Source organism: Zosterops lateralis (genome assembly GCF_965231275.1).
Source record: "Zosterops lateralis genome assembly, chromosome: 11".
In the NCBI taxonomy this organism is placed as follows: domain Eukaryota; kingdom Metazoa; phylum Chordata; class Aves; order Passeriformes; family Zosteropidae; genus Zosterops; species Zosterops lateralis.
This window is the reverse complement of record NC_139771.1, coordinates 2,877,940-2,897,479: the sequence shown is the minus strand read 5'-3', so window position 1 is coordinate 2,897,479 and position 19,540 is coordinate 2,877,940. Positions and strand designations below refer to the sequence as shown.

At 48.1% G+C, this 19,540-nt stretch overlaps 2 protein-coding genes across 2 annotated transcripts; one reads left to right on the top strand and one right to left on the bottom strand.

Annotated features, from left to right (window-relative positions):
• Positions 1–377: 377 nt before the first annotated feature.
• TNNC1 (troponin C1, slow skeletal and cardiac type) lies at positions 378–6,703 on the top strand. Its single transcript, XM_083869451.1, has 6 exons — positions 378–450; positions 3,883–3,913; positions 4,232–4,378; positions 5,561–5,675; positions 5,783–5,919; positions 6,529–6,703. The coding sequence occupies exons 1-6, from the start codon at positions 427–429 to the stop codon at positions 6,558–6,560; spliced, it is 486 nt and encodes a 161-aa protein (XP_083725577.1). The 5' UTR covers positions 378–426; the 3' UTR covers positions 6,561–6,703.
• A 5,775-nt stretch (positions 6,704–12,478) lies between these two features.
• RPL29 (ribosomal protein L29) lies at positions 12,479–15,336 on the bottom strand. The gene is made up of 4 exons (XM_083869136.1): positions 15,261–15,336; positions 14,968–15,012; positions 13,640–13,704; positions 12,479–12,639 (listed from the first exon to the last, which is right to left on the bottom strand). The coding sequence occupies exons 2-4, from the start codon at positions 15,002–15,004 to the stop codon at positions 12,514–12,516; spliced, it is 228 nt and encodes a 75-aa protein (XP_083725262.1). The 5' UTR covers positions 15,005–15,012; positions 15,261–15,336; the 3' UTR covers positions 12,479–12,513.
• Between the last annotated feature and the right edge of the window lie 4,204 nt (positions 15,337–19,540).

The following is a 19,540-nucleotide window of genomic DNA, read 5'->3' as shown; positions in this document are numbered from 1 at the left end:
CCTTTCCCGTAATTCCCAAATCCACTGGGTGCGGTATAATCTTTCTACCGCAGCTTCCAGGGGGGGAACGCTGTGGAGGTGGAGGTGACACGGTGGCACGGGGCCAGCCCGGACAGCCACGGAGCGCAGCAGACCCGCGGTTCCGGCAGGTCCCGCTGAGAAGCGGTGGCTCGGTCCCACAGCGCGGTCACGAGGAGCGCTCCAGCTGCCCCCAGCGGGGCCGGGGCCGGGGCCGGACGTGCCAGCGCCAGGCTCGGCACTGTCCCCATCCCAAGGCACGCAGGGCAGGCATTCCTGGGGGGCCGGGCATGCGGGGCTGCCGTGGGCTGGTCCCGGCCCCCGGGGCCCGCACCCCCCTATATCAGCCCTGCCCGCGGGGCAGCGCCGGCACAGGGACCGCGACAGCCCCCGGGCCCCGCTCCAGCCATGGATGACATTTATAAGGCAGCGGTGAGTGTCCCCCCGTTGAAGATGGGGGTTGGGGAAGGGGGTCTGAAATGTGACAGCGATAATTCAGTGGATGAATGGAAAAGGGAAATAATTATTGGGCAGTAACTTTTAGTCAACATCCTCATCATCCAGGACGCAGAGCCTTCCCTCCCATGGCTCTGGAAGTTTCACACTCCTCTTACGAGTGTGAAACTCTCAACCTGCTGTTAAATTATTTACAATGACCCCCTGGCTCCTAGATGAAGTTATAAATCTCAATAAAACTTGCATGACATAAGAGGTGACTCTTGGTTTTAGCCCAGACAAAGCAGAGGAGGATAACCCAGGAAATAAACATTATTTGTATGGGTTAAAACTCACCCTCTCCTTTCTGGTACTTTACAACTCTACCATTGTTATGTTTCCCCGCTCTTTAGCTGAATATTTTTCAGGGAGATTAAAAAAAAAAACCTTGGTTTTTTCTCAGTTATTTCCAAACCTCCTCCTCTGCTTTGCTGCTCCTGCTCTGTGCTGTGCAGAATACAGAATGTGAGCTATGCCCTGGGGAACGTGGAGCATCCTTAGGCTATTTTAACTTCCACAGCTGCACACTGTGCTCACTGTGTAAACCCAAAGTATTTGGTCTGTAATAAGAACACTTCATTATTCTGTAACGTAGACAGAGAGAGATATGTGAGTGGAATAAGCATGAAAATAGATTCTGGCTTGTGTGGATTGCTATTGCATCTGTAACTGGATTTACAGTAAGAGCTTTTGGTGCTTCTTCCCCCCCTCCCCCCCCCCCTTAAATATACAGCTGATCAAATTTGATTTTAAGCAAGAGCACAAAAAAGGCATCATACAAGTTTTATTATTATTCCAAGGTTTTTAGAGGGAAGCAATATTGTCCTTGGTAGGTAATTGAAGAAAACCCCCCCAATGCTCACACATCCCCTGTCCCTTGTCAGCCTTGAACCTTATGAAATGGAACCCCTGTAGTGATCCTGATAGTGTGAAAAGGTTCAGGAAAGGCTGAGTCCCCCAACCAACACTTTCAAAAGGGAGAAAAATGGAACCTGAAATATCAAAGAAAATCCAGGCCTTTCTAATTAAGGTTTTTAATTAAATATGTTCTCTATGACTCAAGGCACAGGCTCTTTCCTCATTGTAGAGGGACCACATGCCCATTAATTATGTAAATGTAGGATTCGAGTCCTGGACATTAACTCCCAACATCCTTACAGAGGCAAAACAAGTCCAAGCCAGGCACAGCTGAGACAAACAGCTCTTTTGTGGATCTATTTCCCACAATTTAGACTGTAAGAAAACAATTTACCTGTGAAAAAAAAATGAAGAACTTCAGTTTCACCTGTCTGACTTCAAAGGGAACCATGGGATGGAGAGAAGAGCTGATAAAAGCAAATACAGCAGATTTGGCATTACCACAGCTGCTGCAGTGCTGTGAGCTTAGAGCTTGCCTTCCCACACTGCAGTCAGAAAAACGTGTTCCTGGAATGCTGTGGAGGGAAAAGAGGAATAAGGCAGCAAACAACACCCATGTCCAGAGTGAACTAAGAACAGCTCAAGAGACATCTCTGTGACAAAAGTGTCACTCTATAGCAACAAGGCATTTAATTTATAAACACCACATCTATCACTTCAGTACTCAAGGAGGCTTCAGAAGTGAATAGTTGTGTATTTTCTGCATGCTGGCAGCATATATTAATATTACATTTATGCCAAATCCCCTATGTGCAGCCAGAGAACCCAATGGATTTCCATCTTACCCACTCATGCCTAGATAAGGGTGTGCAAACACAAAGCTATTTTGGGAATATTTTTAGGCTCTGTTAAGCGGTGCCTAGAACAGTGCCAGGGACAAGTGTCCAGATAAAGGGCTGCAAGGATAAATACCAAAGCCTGGGAACAATTGGGCAGCTCATCTTTATCTCCAGCACCTCTCTCAGCCAGGCTTATAAATAGCGACTGCGACAGGAGTGTTACAGAGCAGAACATGCCTGTGGCCATTGGGGTGGTGGCTGCCCTTGTTCTGCCCAGACAACGTCTACAGAGGGCCAGCAGCTGCCTGCCTGCCTTCAGCTGCACCAGAAAGGCACTGGGCTTGGGTTTCCTCCAGCAGTGGAGAAAAATTCTGCCACCGTCCTTAGTGCTTTCTGACAAGTCCTCACCTCCTGGAGCAAAGGGAGTGGGATAAAATGCTCTGCCTGCTTCCCCCAGGCTCTGTCCCACTAAGGAAAAGTACTTTCTCTGATTCTTGCTGCAAGCAGGAAGAACCAGCTGGCTTTTGCAAATCCATTGCCCTTTGGGGCAAAAGAATCAGCTTTTGCTCAAAGACAGTGCCACAACCCTGGGTTATGGGGTTCTGCCCCAAACAAAACATGGCAGGGATGGCTGTTGGGGGCCACTTGCATGGGGGTGGCAGCAAGGAGACTTTAGTGGGGTCAGACAGGGCAGGCATGGGGTCCTACCTGGCTGGATCTAGCAGCCTACCTGGCTGTTGACCAGCATAGGAAGGAAAAGTTGATGTTTTCATGGATGCTGCCAAAGGGGCAGTGGGACATGGTGGTGAGGGCAGCAAGTTCAGCTCAGCAGTATGTGGAATGAAGCCAGAGAGAAATGCACTTAAACAGGTATGGCACAGAGCTGATTGATTCCCCTTTGCTCTCCTTATTGATTATTTTCATTAATTCATGCTATCTAATTAGCTCCCACTGATGGTCTGTGGGGATTGAGTTAGGGCAGAGTTTGGGAACAGTCTGCCAGCCCATGTCAGCTATTGCCTGTTGGCTCTACAGGCCATTTCTTCAGAAAGATTCCTAGCACAGGCTAAAGGGAATAGCAGCTCCCTTCAGAGCCAGACACCTTTGTAATAACACTGTCTCAGATGGAAGCAGAGCAGTTAAGCTCTGGATAGGGCAGGAGGGTCTCTTTTCCTGAATCTTTGGCTGAAAAACAACTACCAGGGATAGTCTTATCTACCTCTCCCTCCCCAGGGAACTCTCAAGCACGTCTCATCCCTGATCTGGCATTGGCCTACATGCAACCAGCCCTCAGCAGTACAGCCATCCTGCAATGAAACCTGCCAGCAACAAGAAATTATCCCCAAATGGTTGACAGAGGCATATTCTTTTCCCAGTGGGCTTTCGCTGCTTGTACAAAGGCTATTTCTGCCATGTATTAGCATCTATTACTCTAGAGAAGTTATGTTTGCTTCAAAGGGGATGTGAATAATTTTTTTAAGGGGAAGAATATCAGAGTACAAAACCTTGTGGTGTCAAAACCCCTCTGGCTGTACATTCCCTGGTCCATGAGGTTGCCTCTTGTGAGGTTTGGTTGACTCTGGTGAAGGCTGTTGAACAAATAATGTGTCCTTTTAGCAATTAGTGATGCTGACAAAATTAAAATGACTTGGTGTCTGTGTTTTCCTTACAGGTTGAGCAGCTGACAGAAGAGCAAAAAAATGGTAAGTGCATCTTCAACCTGACACCACAGCCTAAAGTCGAAGTCCCCAGCCAGCAGCCCTGCCTGCCTCAGCAATAACACTCTGGAAAATGCTTTGGCCAGACTGGCCAAGGCAGGGCATGACCCAGGGATTTTGATCCACCAGCATTTCCAGCAAGGTAGTTCCTGTGGTGTGCCTGGGTGTCCTGCAAGGCCATGCCTGGGCACTCCTGGGGTGCACACAAGGTCAGGGGAGGCTGTGCCTGGGATGAGCTCCTTGCCTGCAGGATGGAGGTGCAGGGCAGGACCCCTTCACATCTCCTCTCTCCTCTCTCTCCAGAGTTCAAGGCTGCCTTTGACATCTTCGTGCTGGGGGCAGAGGATGGATGCATCAGCACCAAGGAGCTGGGGAAGGTGATGAGGATGCTGGGGCAGAACCCCACCCCTGAGGAGCTGCAGGAGATGATAGATGAGGTGGATGAAGATGGTGAGAAGTTTGGGTTTCGTCCATTCCACCATCCCCACATCTGGGTGTGTGGGGGCCACCTGTGCAGTGCTGGCAGGATCCATGCTGGGGACAGTCACAGCTGTGGGGTGCAATCTGTTATGAATTCAAAGGACATTAAACACCCACCAAACCTCAGCATTGTTCCTTGAGGGAATTTCCAGGCAAAGGGAGACTATAGAAAATTTTATTCCTACAATGATCAGACTGCTTGAACTGATTTTGGGGAGTACTGTGAAATTGTATAGATCCTTTTTAAAAAACCAAAATGTAGGCTGAATGAAGAAACTTCCATTTCAGAAATGCCATTTAGAAGATTCTATCAGCAGGAGAGTCTCTCACTGCTCAAGTGCGCACACCCCCACATAACTAACTGTCAATACCAGTTAAATCGGTGTACTGATTTAATACTGATGATCACACATAACAAAATCCACTGTGGGCATTTGGGCAGAAATACCACACTAAATATCTGGAAAATAAAAAATCAGGCAAAAAAAGGAAAGCATTTGAGTCTTTGAAAACAACACTACTGTACTGCAAGTATAAAACCACAGTGCATGAATAGCTGCCTTCTGGAACTTCCAACATTAATACCTAAATGAGATGAATAGGTATCTTCATGGCAGGAATTTTCATTCTTTGGTGCTTCCAGAAGGACTTTTGCAAGGCAAAATCACTGTGAAAGGTAAAAATTCACTTACAAGGTCAGAGAAGGGCCTCAGTCACTTATTCCAGCATCCTGACAACTGCAGGGCTTTAGCTGCAGGCCTACTCTCCTGAGTTTTGGCCCTTGGTTGCTGAAGGGAACTGTGATCCATCACTGACATTGCCCATCCACCCCTTGTAGCTCCAGCTGATGGCTCCAGCTGGGTTCTCCTTTCCTGCATTCCTCAAGCCCAGTATGAGAAGAGACTGAGGCATCATACCTTGTATATTCTTCCAGTTTGACTTGTACAGACACTGTCTGATGGCAGTCTTAGTTTTTAACTTTAACAATAATGTCTTTAACACCACCACTTAAGGTTCTGGGGTTCTTAATTCCTGTGGCTGTGCAGGGAAGCTGGGTGGGCCAGTGTGGTGGAGCTGCTCATGGAGAGGTGTGGAGCTCAGTCAGGGTCCTGGTGCTCACCAGCTGGCCTAGACAGTCCATTCTTCCCACAGGCAGCGGGACTGTGGACTTTGATGAGTTCCTGGTTATGATGGTCCGGTGTATGAAAGATGACAGCAAAGGAAAAACTGAGGAGGAACTCTCAGACCTCTTCAGGATGTTTGATAAGTAAGAGCCACGAGCAGAGCGTGGTGGGGTGGTGGGAGGGTACAACCAGCCTGGCTCCCCCTCCCCAGCAGCTCTGTCTGGCCCTGAGCTCTTGTGTCCTGGCACAGAAACGCTGATGGCTACATCGACCTCGAGGAGCTGAAGATCATGCTGCAGGCCACAGGAGAGACCATCACCGAGGATGACATAGAAGAACTGATGAAAGACGGGGATAAAAACAACGATGGCAGGATTGACTATGATGGTAGGAGTCTTTCTTACATGTGGTTTGGTCACAAGCTCTTGGCCATCCCCCTGGGCAGCTCCCATGGTCTTGATTGCCTTCTCAGATGAGCATGAGCTCATCCACACAGTGCTGGGCAATACATCTGACATGTGTGCACTGGGATGGGGAGGTTCTTACACTTGTGAAATGGGAGCAAGGACCTGGGGCTGCCCTAACTGTCCCCTTGCTGCACTGAAATAGTGCCACTTTTCACCAGCCCCCTCCTGCCCCCTTAACACAAGCACCATTTCTGAGGGGCTCTGTCTTTGAATGTGATGCTGATAAAATGATCCCCAGGCCATTTCTGAACTGAGTCAGAGACCGTGTCCCCCCCTGGCACTCACCTCCAGTGTTTTGGTGGCAGCTGAGGGTGGTGCTGGGCTCCAGTGACATTTCCAGCAGGAGTCACGAGGAGTCCTCCCCACAGTCAGAGGAACAGTGGCCATCCCCCCCCCTTGGCCTCTTGCATATCGTGAGGGTGGAAGAGGAGACAGGGCTGGGAAAAGCTGCCAAGAGCACACTTGGCAGCTGTGAGGGCATTTCAGTCTCACCTCACACCTCTTGTCTCCAATGTCTTCCCCTTGGCAGAGTTCCTGGAGTTTATGAAGGGGGTTGAATAAATCTGAGGCCAGATGGACAGCTTGAATCTCCTAAACCCTCCAGCACTGCATCTCATCTCCTTGACTAAATCCCCTGGCTACTGGCATGAAGACTGAGTGCTGAGAAGGGTGGCCAGGGGGAAATAAAACCTGTTAATACCCAGTGCCTCAGCTGGTCATTCCTTGGAGGTTCAGTGACAGCTTCACCCCTGTTGTGTACTCATGATTAATGAAACCACTGCTGGGGGCTACTTCTGGCAAGGTGACATCACAGCTGGAGCTTTAGGCCTACAAGGAAGTATTTTGCTGCCAGCCCAGTGACAAAGTCCATCCAACAGGGCCATGGGTGCTCAGTGGGGAGCTGCCATGTTCCATCTCCTCACCCTGCCATGGTGAGCAGGCTCGGGAGCTGGCACTGGTGCCTGCTGGTTTAACTGGAGCATTGGCAGCGTTTTAGCAATGAAATACGAATTAAAACCCACTTCAGCCACCACTGAAATCCATGTTCCAGGCACAGTCCCTCTCCTCCCTACTTTCACACTGACTATCCCGAGAGAACCACCCCTTCCTCCTCCTCACCAGCCTGATTGGCACCCTGTGATCCCAAAAGATTTGCTTTGGAAATATGAATAAAAGCCATTCCTAAGCTGGACTGGATGCTCCTTCCTGTCTCTCCCAGCCTGGTGGGAGGCAGGTGCTGGCCCCTCATAGTCCTTCTGCAGCCCTGGAGGCCTCACTACAAACAAATGAGACACTCAACTTTCCCTGACAAATCACATCGATTTGGGCCACTGAGAGATGCACAAGGCCAGTGTGAGTCTGAGCTCCCAGGCACAGGGTGACAGCAGGGCCAAGGAGCTGAGCTGTCCCCAGGGGCCCTGAGCACTGTCTCCTCTCATCCCAAGGAAGTGCAGCATTCCTGTGGCATTAGCAGCTCTCCCTGCACATAGCTGCCTCCTCCCATCGAATTACAGCCCCAGCACAACTCACACATTGCAGTCGTGTTGCTAAAGTCAATCGTTTACCCAAGCAAAACAAACATTGGCAGGGCAAGGCACGGGGCTTGTTGGTGCAGTGCAAGGCAAGTGTTGGTGCAGCCCTGGCCATGCTGCCCCCAGCACTGCTGAGCCAGTGCCCCAGCTCTGCTGCCTTGTCCATCTGCCTTTCCTCCCCAAACCAGAGGTTTTTCCCCCCACTTCTGTGGAAATAACACCCCAAAGCAGCTGTGACACAATCTCATTCATAACAATAACGAAATATTGCAATCTGTCTTATGGCAATAATAAAATACTGCAGTTTAGGGCAAACAGGGATGAGAGAGGTGGTTGATTGTTTGGAAGGACACGGCTGTGTCTTTCCTTTAGACAAGCAGCACTAAATATTTTGCTCAACCAAGGCTTATAACCACAGAAAAACGAATAAAATGAATGAACCTGTCAGCTGGAAACCTAGGGTATTTTGGAAACAGCTCTAACACAAACATCTGTTTGACCCACTCAAAGAGGTCTCCCCAAGGGTTCCAAGCCCTTGATGCCATGGCTACCGCAGATCAGGAGGACTACAGGTGCACCAGATGGCAATGGAAACATGGCTCTAAGAACCCTGTGACAGGAAATGCTCCCAGGTGTTAACAGATTCTGCTTCCTACTAATCTGTAGCCTCGAAGTAAAAAAGAAACATTTTCTGCCTCCGCAGTGTAGCAGCAGCAGTTGTTTCCCACTGAAACCTGTAAGGACACAGCATGTCCTCATGTTTTACCCCAGGCCTGGGAACCTCCAGAGTTGCCAAAAGCTGGGTTTCAGCCAGGAGCTGAGGTGATGCCAGCTGTCCCCACACTCACAGCCACCCAGCCCATGGGCAACCCACCCCTGCACTCACATCCCATCAGGCATCACTGACAACCCCCTTATCCTCCTCTGTCCTGGCCAAATCCCAGCACCCAAAAGGGACTTCTTCAAGATATTCTCCACTGCTTACTGATAGGCTTTGGCTCCCTGGAGGGTGAAGAAGAGAAAAAATAAGGTTAACCCCTTCCCTTCAGTCAGCTAGGTGGCTTGGACTGTCCTGTGTCCCAGGGAAAAGGAGGGCTGGGAAAAGCCACCTGGCCTTGTGTCTTGGCTCTTCTCCCTTGGCTCAATGGCACTGGCAGCAGAAAGGCACAGCCTCATTGGCTGCCCATCCTTCTCCAAGAGTAAAGCAGGAAAAGTGGTGGCTGAAGAGAGAAGACAAAGGTCTTGTAGCAGCCAAAACCTGTCATTAGAAGAGCAGATACACTGGGACTATTTAGGCTTTTCCCATCCTTAGGACAGGAGGGTTGGGAAGCCAGGAAAGCTGCTGCCAGGCTGGACTGCCTTAACACACTGCCTGTCCTCCCAGTCAGACAGCAAATGCTGCAGGGTGAGGAGCTGTGGGTGGATTTCACTGTTGGCTAAAACACAGGAACAACTGCACAAGGAATGTAACATGACATGAGAGGCCAGCGAGTGGGTGAGCAGGCTGAAAAAACAGTCACCCCTGGAGGATCAGCCTGGCTTAGTCCCCACACAGGGGATGTGCCAACAATGAATGAAAATCACCCTGAGGAATTCATGTATTTGTGCAACTCCAAAGCAGTTTGCAGTTTTCAATGCACATGCAGTGAACCTGTGGTGCCCAAAATCATTTAAGGAATGTGACACAAGTCCACACTGTCTGGGGAAGAAGAAGCAATTAACTTTTTTTTTTTTTTTTTTTTTTTTTTTTTTTTTAGGCCAAAAGTAATTTGCCAGTCCTTAGATCTGTGTGCTTTTACCTCCCCAGCAGAGACAGGAGCTGTGCAGGCAGGTGACAGCAGCCCATACCACCAGACACTGCCACAGTTCTCAGGTCATTTATCTGCTTGCCTCTGCTGTAGATTTAAACTCTTGCCCTGGTTTGCAGCTTTATCAGTGTATTTGGGGCTTCTCCTCAGCCCTCAATAAAACTTGGCTGTGTGGAGCAAGTGACTGCAGGAAGCCCTGATGGAATTTTGTAGACACTGCATAAATCTGCCAGCAGGGCAGTGTAACCTGAGCTAAGGTACATCAGGTAAACACTTCACCAAGCCAAAGCCCCTGAGCTGTAGAAACACCTGCAGCAGCCTTGAAACCCGGGCAAAGCAGAACTCACCTTCTGCTGCTTCTTTTTGACCACACTATTGAAAGGCAGTAAGGAGGGACAGAGCAACACGTGTCCAGCCTATCTTTATCACCATTGTGAACATCAATGTCCTCAGTGAATGCCCCACCAGAGCATTTTGCAGGACTTTGATTTCCCCACGCCAGTTCTGTGCTCTTGGCTTTCAGAGCAATGGCTCACCTTTGCCAAATGAGATTATTTGGTATTTGGTTACACGCCCTTTGCTCTTTTTCTTTTTTAAATCAAAGCAGAGAGAGGAGCCAAACTGGAACTTGATACTGAGTCCTCTTAATTGCAAAAGGGAGAAATAATCTGCAGCAAGTATGACGTACAGCAGCAGCAAGCACAAGATGTATAAGCTGATGTACAACAGTTGTTAAGCATTGGGATGCTTCTGAGCTCTTTGTCTTCTGTAGGATACCAATCATGAGAGTTTTGAAGTTTTTAAATATCAAAGATGACAGAGCTCTGCCTAAGAGGAATAGTTTCAAGTGGGCCACAGCTGCCAGTTCACCCTCCTGGGCTCTGCATACATCATGCCCCCAAAAAGGACCTCCAACCTCACTTCACCAACAGAACTAAAATCATTTCACAAGGCAGGAGAACGAGGATAGAGATCCACCCAGAGGCAGAGTCAGCACAAACTCCCCTCCACAGCTTTCCCTTCTGGGCTGGGACAACTGTACCAACAGGAAAGCTGTCAACAGAGGTGTCACAGGGCTAGCAAATGCAATAGGTGGTCACTAATGTCCAGGCAGTGTCCTGCAGAATCACCTTGTGTGCAGGGAGCACCCAACAACAAACCTGACACCAACCTGCTGTGGAAGCTCACAAAATTCCTGTCTCTTGTCACACAATGATGCCTGGATTAAGGTTACGTTCCTCTGTGCTGCATTTTGTCACGCAGCTGCTATTTTGGTCAGAAAGTCAGCAAGGCCTTATTTGGGAAGCTGTCCCACTGAAGGGCAGCATGAAGGGCAGTGAGATGAAAAGGCTGCTTCTCAAGGCAGGCCTGGGGCAGCTGCCTGGAGCCACAGGAAGCCCAAATCTTGCCCTCTGCTTCTTGTTGACATTCCAATATCCTTTTCTCAGCCTGACCCTTGCCTCTCTTCCCTCACACAGCATCTTGTGGGTGAGCTACTCCCACAACACAAGCACTCCAGGGAAGACATCACAGGGGTTGAGATGAAATCTCCCTTCTTATATGGAAAAGTTTTAGTGCTAGAGATTTAAAATGCAGAACTTAAACTGGGTAGAAAATCTGCAGACACACAGGTAAAGGTGTAGACTGACAAACACCAAGTGCTCTGTTCAGAGGTTTTTTCCTTTTGCTCTTGTAACACACATTTACACCAGGCTGATCATACTGACCCTCAATGGACCAGCCACTCCCATCTCCTTCAATACCAGCAACGACTCCACTCTGTGTGCCTTCACCATGGGGCAAGCAGCAGAGTGAACCTTACCACTGAAGTTTGTCATGTTGCCCCTTGATATTAAATCTGGTTTTTACTGATACCTTTGCTGGTGATCCTTTAGGTTCCTAAAATACTTGTTTGTAACAAGCTGACAAACCTCAACCTCCACAGAAGCCCAAGAGATACACACAGTAGGAATCAGACAGCTGAGGGCTAGACATCCCTGACTTCACAACCCCCTTGACCTGAGAGTTTCAAATTAGCAAATCTCTTTATATTACTTCGCTTAGGGGTGGATGGGTTTTCCTGATCAGTCAAAAACAATTAAAAAGTGGGAACTGGGTAAAGACTTTTGAATTTAAGCCAAAAAGAATTCAAACTAACACACATAACTTTGGTAATTGGATAAAATGTTCAAAAAACAAACTACATGAATTGGAAGTTATAGTCAAAATTATGGTTTTCATAATAACATAATAACACAATAACACTTTCAGCAAGTGTTTCGCTGCTCTGCTGCAGTCAGAAGGCACCTGCAAACTTCCAGCCCCGGTGAGGGTCCACGGATTTGCCCCACCGCGTGGAGAAGCGCCGGAACTGCAATTCCAGAACAGCTGATTGCATTCCAATGCCCCACGTGGAAAATGCGAAGCACAGCCCTTTTCCAGAGCTCAAAGCTCGGAGTCAGCCTTGAGGGGGGCCTGGAGAGTGAAGCCCTTTCCTGATGTACAAAATAGCAAGAGCACAACCCGGGCTCAGCACCTCCCGGGATTTTGTGTGTTACTCCCATCTCCCCAAGGCAGCACATTTCATCACAGTACTTTTGTTACTGGAGTGAAACACATTCCCCCAAATCAGTCACTGTTAAAAAATGTGTACTTCGTATATTCCTAACCCCTTACATGATCCCTTAGCTCCATTAATGTTTCAGTATCTGTGAGCATTCCAGGATACAACACACAGCAACTCTAACACCAACCCCTGTGGTCTCCCACACCACAGCCAGCACTCCTCACCCTCCAGTTTCCCGGGATTCCCACAGCTGTAGGGAACCACACAGCAAAGCAGCAGACTGGTAACAGCCCTTGGAAGTTTCACCTTGCTGTAACAACACCAGGAATTATCACTAAAGTCATGGTACCAGAGAAAGGAAATGTCACCCCAGTTTTTAAAAGCACAAGGAGGATCCAGGGAATTAATTACAAGCCAGTCAGGCTGCCCTGGATCACTACTCACAGGCTTGATGCACAGCTGGCAGCTAAAATACAACTCAGACAAGGCTTCTGGAAAGCTCTTCCTCAAATTCAGGTGGTGAAGGCTTTGTTACATACAATTTTATTTAAAAAACCTGCTGTAACACACATGCCAGTAAGAAAACTGGGTGTTTTTATTAAAGCAGATCAGTCCTTTTTCTGCTGAGCAGCCTGCTGAGCTGCCTGCTTGGCATTGTTGGCCTGCATCTTCTTCAGCCCCTTTTTGTTGTGTTTCTTTGCAAACCTCATGTTCCTCAGAAACTTGGGATCAACCTATAAAAATAAAGGAAAAATAAGCCACATTGCAGAAGAGACACATATAAAAACATTAATAGCTCCATATTGTTCCAACTATTCCCAAATGCAAGCAGTGAGTAGTTCAGACTTTTTTTCTGATTTTTCAACAAAAATATTTTAGTTATCTATAAAGCAAGCAGGCTTTAACAGCTATTTTCCTTAACTGCCATAAACAAACAAAAAAATCCCAAACCTCAGCAATAAAACATAAAGAAACAATAGGACGGGCAAAGCTGCAGGAGAGGCAGGACTGAACCCTCACTGAGCTTTGCAGAAGACAAATTTTTACAACACTTCTAAAAAACTTTGTAGATTTTGATATCTACAAAACAAAATAAATCACAACCCTTTCTCTAACACGAAATTCACTGTTTGTACTTTCAAGTGTGGAAAAAGACCCTGTTGTACCATTTGGATAATCTCAGAAAAAGCAATGTACTGCCACTTTCATGTGTTTTGCCCAGAAATGCCAATTCCTCTTATTTTGTAAGTGAAATTATCTGGATTTGTAGAGAAGTATTGAATTATATAGTAGAGTATTGTATTGAATGAGAGAGAAGGAGAAGAGGAGGAGAAGAGAGGAAGGAGAGAAGAGAGGGGGGGAAAAAGAGAGGGGGGCGGAAAAGAGAGGGAGACACAGCAGGACTCAAAAGGGAAAGGAACTATTTAACTGGCAGGTGTTTGTTTTACTGGAAACAGCACTCAGTAACAGCCACCAGAACGGGGCAGGGACAAAACTGGCCACTAAAATGCAGTTTTATAGGCTTACAAGGGCAGATTTCATGTGGGTTAGAAATATCCCACCTGCATGTCAGGGAAGTAAAAGAACTGAACCCCACAGTGGTTCTGACCACCTGGAACAAAGGCCTCTTGTCTGCAAAAAATGTGTCAGTCAAAATGATACAAATTCTGGATTTTTTTCCACAGTTAAGCCTCAGTGACCCAACAGCCTGGGAACATCAGTAGAAATACTCACCCCTTTGAGAGACTCGTATCTGTGGGTTTTGGGCTTCTTGATGCCATTTCTGTGCCACTTACGGGCTATGTGGAAAACGAGACAATTACTTAAATTACAGCTCCTGCCAGTATTTAGTATCTGCATTAGTTTCTTTTTAAGTGTACCTGACTATCAGAATGATGTGGAATAGACAATTTTCAGACCCTATCCAAACTAAATTTGTATTAAAACCACATCTTTGTGGTAACCCCTCTGCACGGGCTTCCAATCCAAAGATTTCTAATCCAAATATATCCAAATATTTCATTAACCAATGACACACTGACAGCACCACCAGCACAATAAGAGGCCTCATCCATGAATAAATTCAAGCATTTGTGGTCAGTGTCAGAGGGCACTGTCACTCTCTGTGCAGGACCAAGCAGAACCAACGTGTGACCTCTGCTAAGTCACAGCACTGATGGGAAGACCCCAAACATGAACTATTTCCTCATTGTGGCTCTCTCTGGACTGCACAGGATCCCAGAGATGAAGCATTTCGGGAACATCAGAGAATGACAGGATGGTTTGGAATAGAAATAACTTTAAAGACCATCCTGTTCCACCCCCCTGCCAAGGTAAGGACATCTCTCACCAGACCAGGTTGCTCCAAGCCCTGTCCAAGCTGGCTCTGGACACTTCCAGGGATGGGGCAGCCACAGCTTCTCTGGGCAGCCTGTGCCAGGATCTCACTACCCTCACAGGGAAGCATTTCTTCCTAATATCCAACCCAAGCCTCCTCTCTATCAGTGTGAAGCCATTAATTTCCCTGTGTCCTGTCACTGCCTGCTCTTGTAACAGGTCCCTCTGCCTGGCTGGTTGGTGATGATCACCACAGAATCACTCAGGCTGGAAAAGGCCTCTGAGATCTTTGAGTCCAACCTATGACCCGACACCACCCAGACCACGGCACATTCCTCAAACACCTGCAGGGACGGTGACACCCCACCTCTGTCACCAGCACCTCCCCGGGCAGCCCGTGCCAATAGCTAAACCTATTCCTGTGAAAAACTCCTTCCTGATGTCCCACCTAAACCTCCCCTGACACAGTTTAAGTCTGTGTCCTGTCGTCCTGTTGCCGGTTACCTGCGAGAAGAGGCCGACTCCACGTCTTCTAAAGTAAAAGTTCTTATTTTTCTGCTCACAAATTAATTCCACGTGGAGCCCAAACAAGTCCCGACTCTCACCACAATTCTTTAACCCCCGCAATCCGATCTCTGCGCAGCGCCACCTTTATCTCCCCACACACCCCGGGCAGACCGTGCTGCCATCACCGGTTAAACCCCCCCGGAGCCCGCCCCGCTCACACTGGTTGTGCGTGGTGTGGTTCTTGGACTTGGCCATGGTCGCACCTGCGGGAGAAACACACAAAACACACACGGCTCAGCCGGGCCAGGCCGGGGAGGGGCAGCTCCTGCACCGAGCCCCGAGCCCCGGCTACCGCCCCGCTCCGACAGCCCCGACCCGACCCGACCCGACCCGGCCCGGCCCGGCCCCTCAGCCCGGCCCAGTCCAGTCCAGTCCAGCCCGGCCCGGCCCGGCCCGGCCCGGCCCGCCGATGGGCCCGGATGGTGCCGGATGGTGCCGGGGCCGCCCTCACCGGAGCCGCGCTCGCCGCCGCCGCCGGACCGGAAGAGAGGGAGCACCGCGGGGGCTGCCGGGAATTGGGGCCGGGCCGGAACCCCGCGTCCTGTAGTTCCGCCCGGTATTTCCCTGTTGCCTCCCCGCATCGCCCCGGTTCCCGCTGCTGCAGCTCCCCGCGGCCGCCGCTCCCGCTTCGTAAAGGACCTGAGGCCACCGCTGCCGCCCCGGGAAGGTCCCGCTGCGGCAGGGCCCGCAACACCCAGTGACGCGGCGGACCCGGTTCCTCGCCGACGCTGTTCCCCTCACCAACACGGTCCCCACCAACACGGTCCCCCCCTAAAGTGTCCCCCCGGCCATGGCCTCTCCCGGCCGGGGCGGCGGAGCCGAGAGCCGAGGCCGGTCTGCGCGGGGCCCGCCCGACCGCCCTGGGAGCCTGAGGGCCTCGGCCCCATCGGAATCCGGGCACGGCTTTTCTGCGTGTTGCACCGCGCTCGGGCAGTACAGTCAGGCACAGGCAATGCTCCTCAGGGCGAGTCCATTCAATTCTGTTCATCTTTATTTGTTTGAAGCACCAGAGGCTCGAGCAGCTCTGTGTGCTTGCGGACGATTGGCAGCATTAGCCAAACCCCCCCAGGCCCAGCAAAGACGTGGCACAGTGCAGGGGTTTGTGCCTGGCCACGCTCCGAGGTTAAATTTCACTCCTGCAAAAGATACGGACTGAGACTAAGGTATTTTAGTATGTGAAAGACACTGAAATGATGACTATGATGGGCAAATTTCCTCATGGAAAGGAAGCCCATTGCAATGGTTTGCCCAGTGTGGTGGTGGAGCCGCTGTCCCTGGAGGTGTTCGAGGAAAGATTGGGCTTGTCGTCATGGATTGGGGCACCTCCCACAGTGACACGTTACAGGAATAAGGGAACCAAAGGCCAAGCTTCCCCGGGCCCCTCGGGTTTTATCTGTTAACCAACTGCAGCATTTCTGGCCGAGGCTGCTGTGATTTCAAACAGGAACCTCTGAAGTATGAGCAGAAAAGGCCCAGGCTCTTCTGTGTTGTGGGAACATAGTGCCACCTTTTACGGCATTGCCTTTATTTTACTATGAGGGGCACGAGTGAATTGCTTAAAGTAACCCAGACTGAAAAAACCAGCCCAGAGATCAAAAGTCCCATGTGAGAAACAACAGTCACTTTTTGAAATTTCAAAGGTTTATTAAGCCTTAACAAAATACAACAAAGGACTAATTAAGGAGAAAGAGCAGTGCTGGGAGACTCCGTGACAAGCAGCCACATACTTGTGTGCAGAAAAAGAAAAAAAAAAAAAAAAAAAAAAGATGTCCTGCTTTTTATACCCTTTGTCCCTCCCAAAGTCTTAATCAACCCCTTTTTTGCCATACACTGGTGGAGATCACTTTCTGACATTTTGGTTATAGGTCAGGTGTTGCCACAGTAACAGCTGGCCTGCCCCAAATGTCCCGAATGGCCCAAAGGCCATCCCATGGCAACAATATAAGAGGGAGGGGAAAGGGGACTGTGGGAGGATATATTACAGTAACATAACTATACATCTACAAAACTTCTTCTAACATACACATAATATTTATCCCTCAATTGTGAGAGCCAACCATCTTATCACTCATCTATAACACCCATGTTACAAATACATGTTATAATACTGCCTTTTTGCAAATATTAAAATGTATGCTATATGTATAATGTTAAACTAACTTTGCTATAAAGATATAGTCTTTATTTCTGCTATTAACTAAACTTAGCCATAGTAGTGGAATAGCTGATATAGTTATGCTTGTAATTGAACTGCCTGTTTGGTTGGGATAACATCCAATGAAGGTATGATGAAAACTCCTGGTACTGACAAGCCAACTATCAGCACCTGCCATCGGAAGAAAGCATGGACCAAAACCCAAGCTGGAAGTGATTATAAGAATGGACTAAAATCACAATCAAGAAATGCACATGCTCTAAAAAGATGGACCCAAGGAGGAGCCATGCTAAACAGTTCTTGGAACATGTCAACTGGTTTGGGGAAAAGTTTAAATGTGCATAATTGTTTAGGAATATACAATAGGGAGATGCAAGAGAAAAGGTGTGTAAAGGGTGTTTCTGAAATAGCAGTTGTGCTCGGCTGAATGCCAAGCACCTGGCTGTTAAAAACTTTCCTTTCATGTCTTTGTCTCCTATTGTCCTTTATTAAATTTCTGAATTTTACCAGGAGAGTGAACCTCATTTTTCACACCCATGACCAGTACAGAGAGTGAACTGGACATTTTTTCAATGGTTGATAGCTTGCAGAGCAATTGCTACTCTGCCTCAAATTCAGATACCTATAAACAAGCTCTTCCTATTATAAAAACAGGGAAAAATAGATTATCCTTGGTAGTTGGGCAACACTGATGAGAGTGAAATGAAAATAAGCAGGAAAGAGAAAGCTAATGCAATTTATTTTCAGTATTTCTCTTATTTTGAGCAAGACCTAAGATGCAAAATGTATTTGGCTTCATTTCCCATCCCCACCCCTATTCTAGGCAGCTGTGTAAAAATAGATGAAAATAGCAATATTCTTTTACTGGCATTTTGCACCTGGAATATGAAGGTCTGCTCAAAATCCTCCTTGATATGCAAACATCTGGCTTTTTAAACTGTTGTTTTTTGAAATTCCTTCCACTGTAGTGAGCTGCAGTCTTAAAATATTTGTACATCACTGTGGCCAGCTAATTGCAGCCAACAGTAGAGAGAAACCCTGACTTTCCTGGTAACACAAAGAGCCAAGCTAAGTGGAAGACAGAACTAAATCCCAAAGGTGTGTTTGCATCTCTTGCATTGCAAAAGGCAGAAAGGCTGCCAGTGCCCTTAGCCTTGCCCATTAGATTATGAAAACTCAATCTTTTTAGCTAATTTCCAAGTCTTCCTCCATAGGAAGAAACAGAAGGTTTTGCTTTGGGGTTCTGTCTACCTTTTCCAAGTCTTTCCAGGCTCTTGCTGCAAATATTGCCGTTGGAGCTCCCTGAGAGTCTTTCCCAGCTGCTGCTGGGGCCCCTCAGATGAGCAGTCAGACAGGCAGGGATTAGAGAAGCTGTGCTTAATGCCCAGGTGATTACAAGATCCATAACCCAAATTATTAAAATAAAACCATGGAAGAACATTCAGTTTGTGGAGCTGAGTGTAACATATTCAGGGTAGTTTATGAATCACTGCAAACCAGTGCAGAGTGTGAGGTGAAAAGGATGATCCAAGGCAGGATCAGGGCCTCTGTACAGCACTGGGTGAAATTCAAGCCCCCTTGAATTTCTCCCATGCCCTGATGAGCTGCTGTGCCTCTAATTATGGTGTTACTGAGAACGATTGGCCAGTTTAAAACCTTTACTCATGCTTCTAATGATTATATACTTAATTAGTTCATGTTAGCCTAAGTGTCCTCTATTAAAGGAGCTGTGCTCATTAAATAGGATGTTAATTACTCCAGCTGCAAAACAATTATGAAAAAATCATAACATAAAAATCTCACAGTGCCTTTGATAACTGTATCTCAGTCACTGTCCTTGCAACATGCACACTTATGCTGATTGGTCTCTGTCAGGTTTGTCATGGTTTTCATGCTGACACCCATTTCAGCAGCCTCCCCTAACTTGCCTCCTCCCTCCCTGTGAGGTGACTTTGACTTGGGTTAAAGAATTACTGTGGTTGCCCCCATTCAGTAATGCCAGGGACTGTCCCTTGTCCAGCATGGGGCCAAGTGCCAGAGCTGAGCCAGGCTGAGTTTTACAAGCCTTAAACAGAGGCTGGGTCTGGTCATTTCCCAAAACATAAAGAAATTTCCTCCCCATTTCCACAGGAAGATGACAAGGAAAAGCCATGTTCATGTAGGATGCTGGACACAGTGTGACAACACAGCTTCTCAGTGTCCTGAACACAAACCTAGTGATAAGCACTTTCAGGTGTTGATTAGGAGCCCACCTGACTTTGCTGGGTGAAGGGAGATGGGTTCCAGAATCAAGAGATGACTCAATGTGAGTTATGCATCTTGTTCTATCCAATTCTGTGGTAATTGGTTGAGTGCTGATATACACCAGAGATACGCCTCCAACTCCATCTACACCAGAGTCACTGGGTCTCACTGGCCACTGCCAAGGCCACACTTCACTGGACACAATGGTAATATCAGCCCCTGTGTCTAGCAGAGCTTTAAATTGAATAGCATTGTGGCCATTTGTGATTGAGACTTGTTTTTCAGGTCTCTTTTTCATGTCTAGTGTCAGGCAGACAACTTCTGTTGATCCA

Bases quoted from the DNA above. Each gene is read 5' to 3' on its own strand.
- TNNC1 (XM_083869451.1), top strand. From the start codon at position 427: ATGGATGACATTTATAAGGCAGCG. The intron at 3,914-4,231 runs GTAAGTGCATCT...CTCTCTCTCCAG, and splicing joins GACAGAAGAGCAAAAAAATG to AGTTCAAGGCTGCCTTTGAC. The intron at 5,920-6,528 runs GTAGGAGTCTTT...TCCCCTTGGCAG, and splicing joins TGGCAGGATTGACTATGATG to AGTTCCTGGAGTTTATGAAG.
- RPL29 (XM_083869136.1), bottom strand. From the start codon at position 15,004: ATGGCCAAGTCCAAGAACCACACCACGCACAACCAGT. The intron at 13,705-14,967 runs GTGAGCGGGGCG...TTTTCCACATAG, and splicing joins CCACACCACGCACAACCAGT to CCCGTAAGTGGCACAGAAAT. The intron at 12,640-13,639 runs GTGAGTATTTCT...TTATTTTTATAG, and splicing joins GATACGAGTCTCTCAAAGGG to GTTGATCCCAAGTTTCTGAG.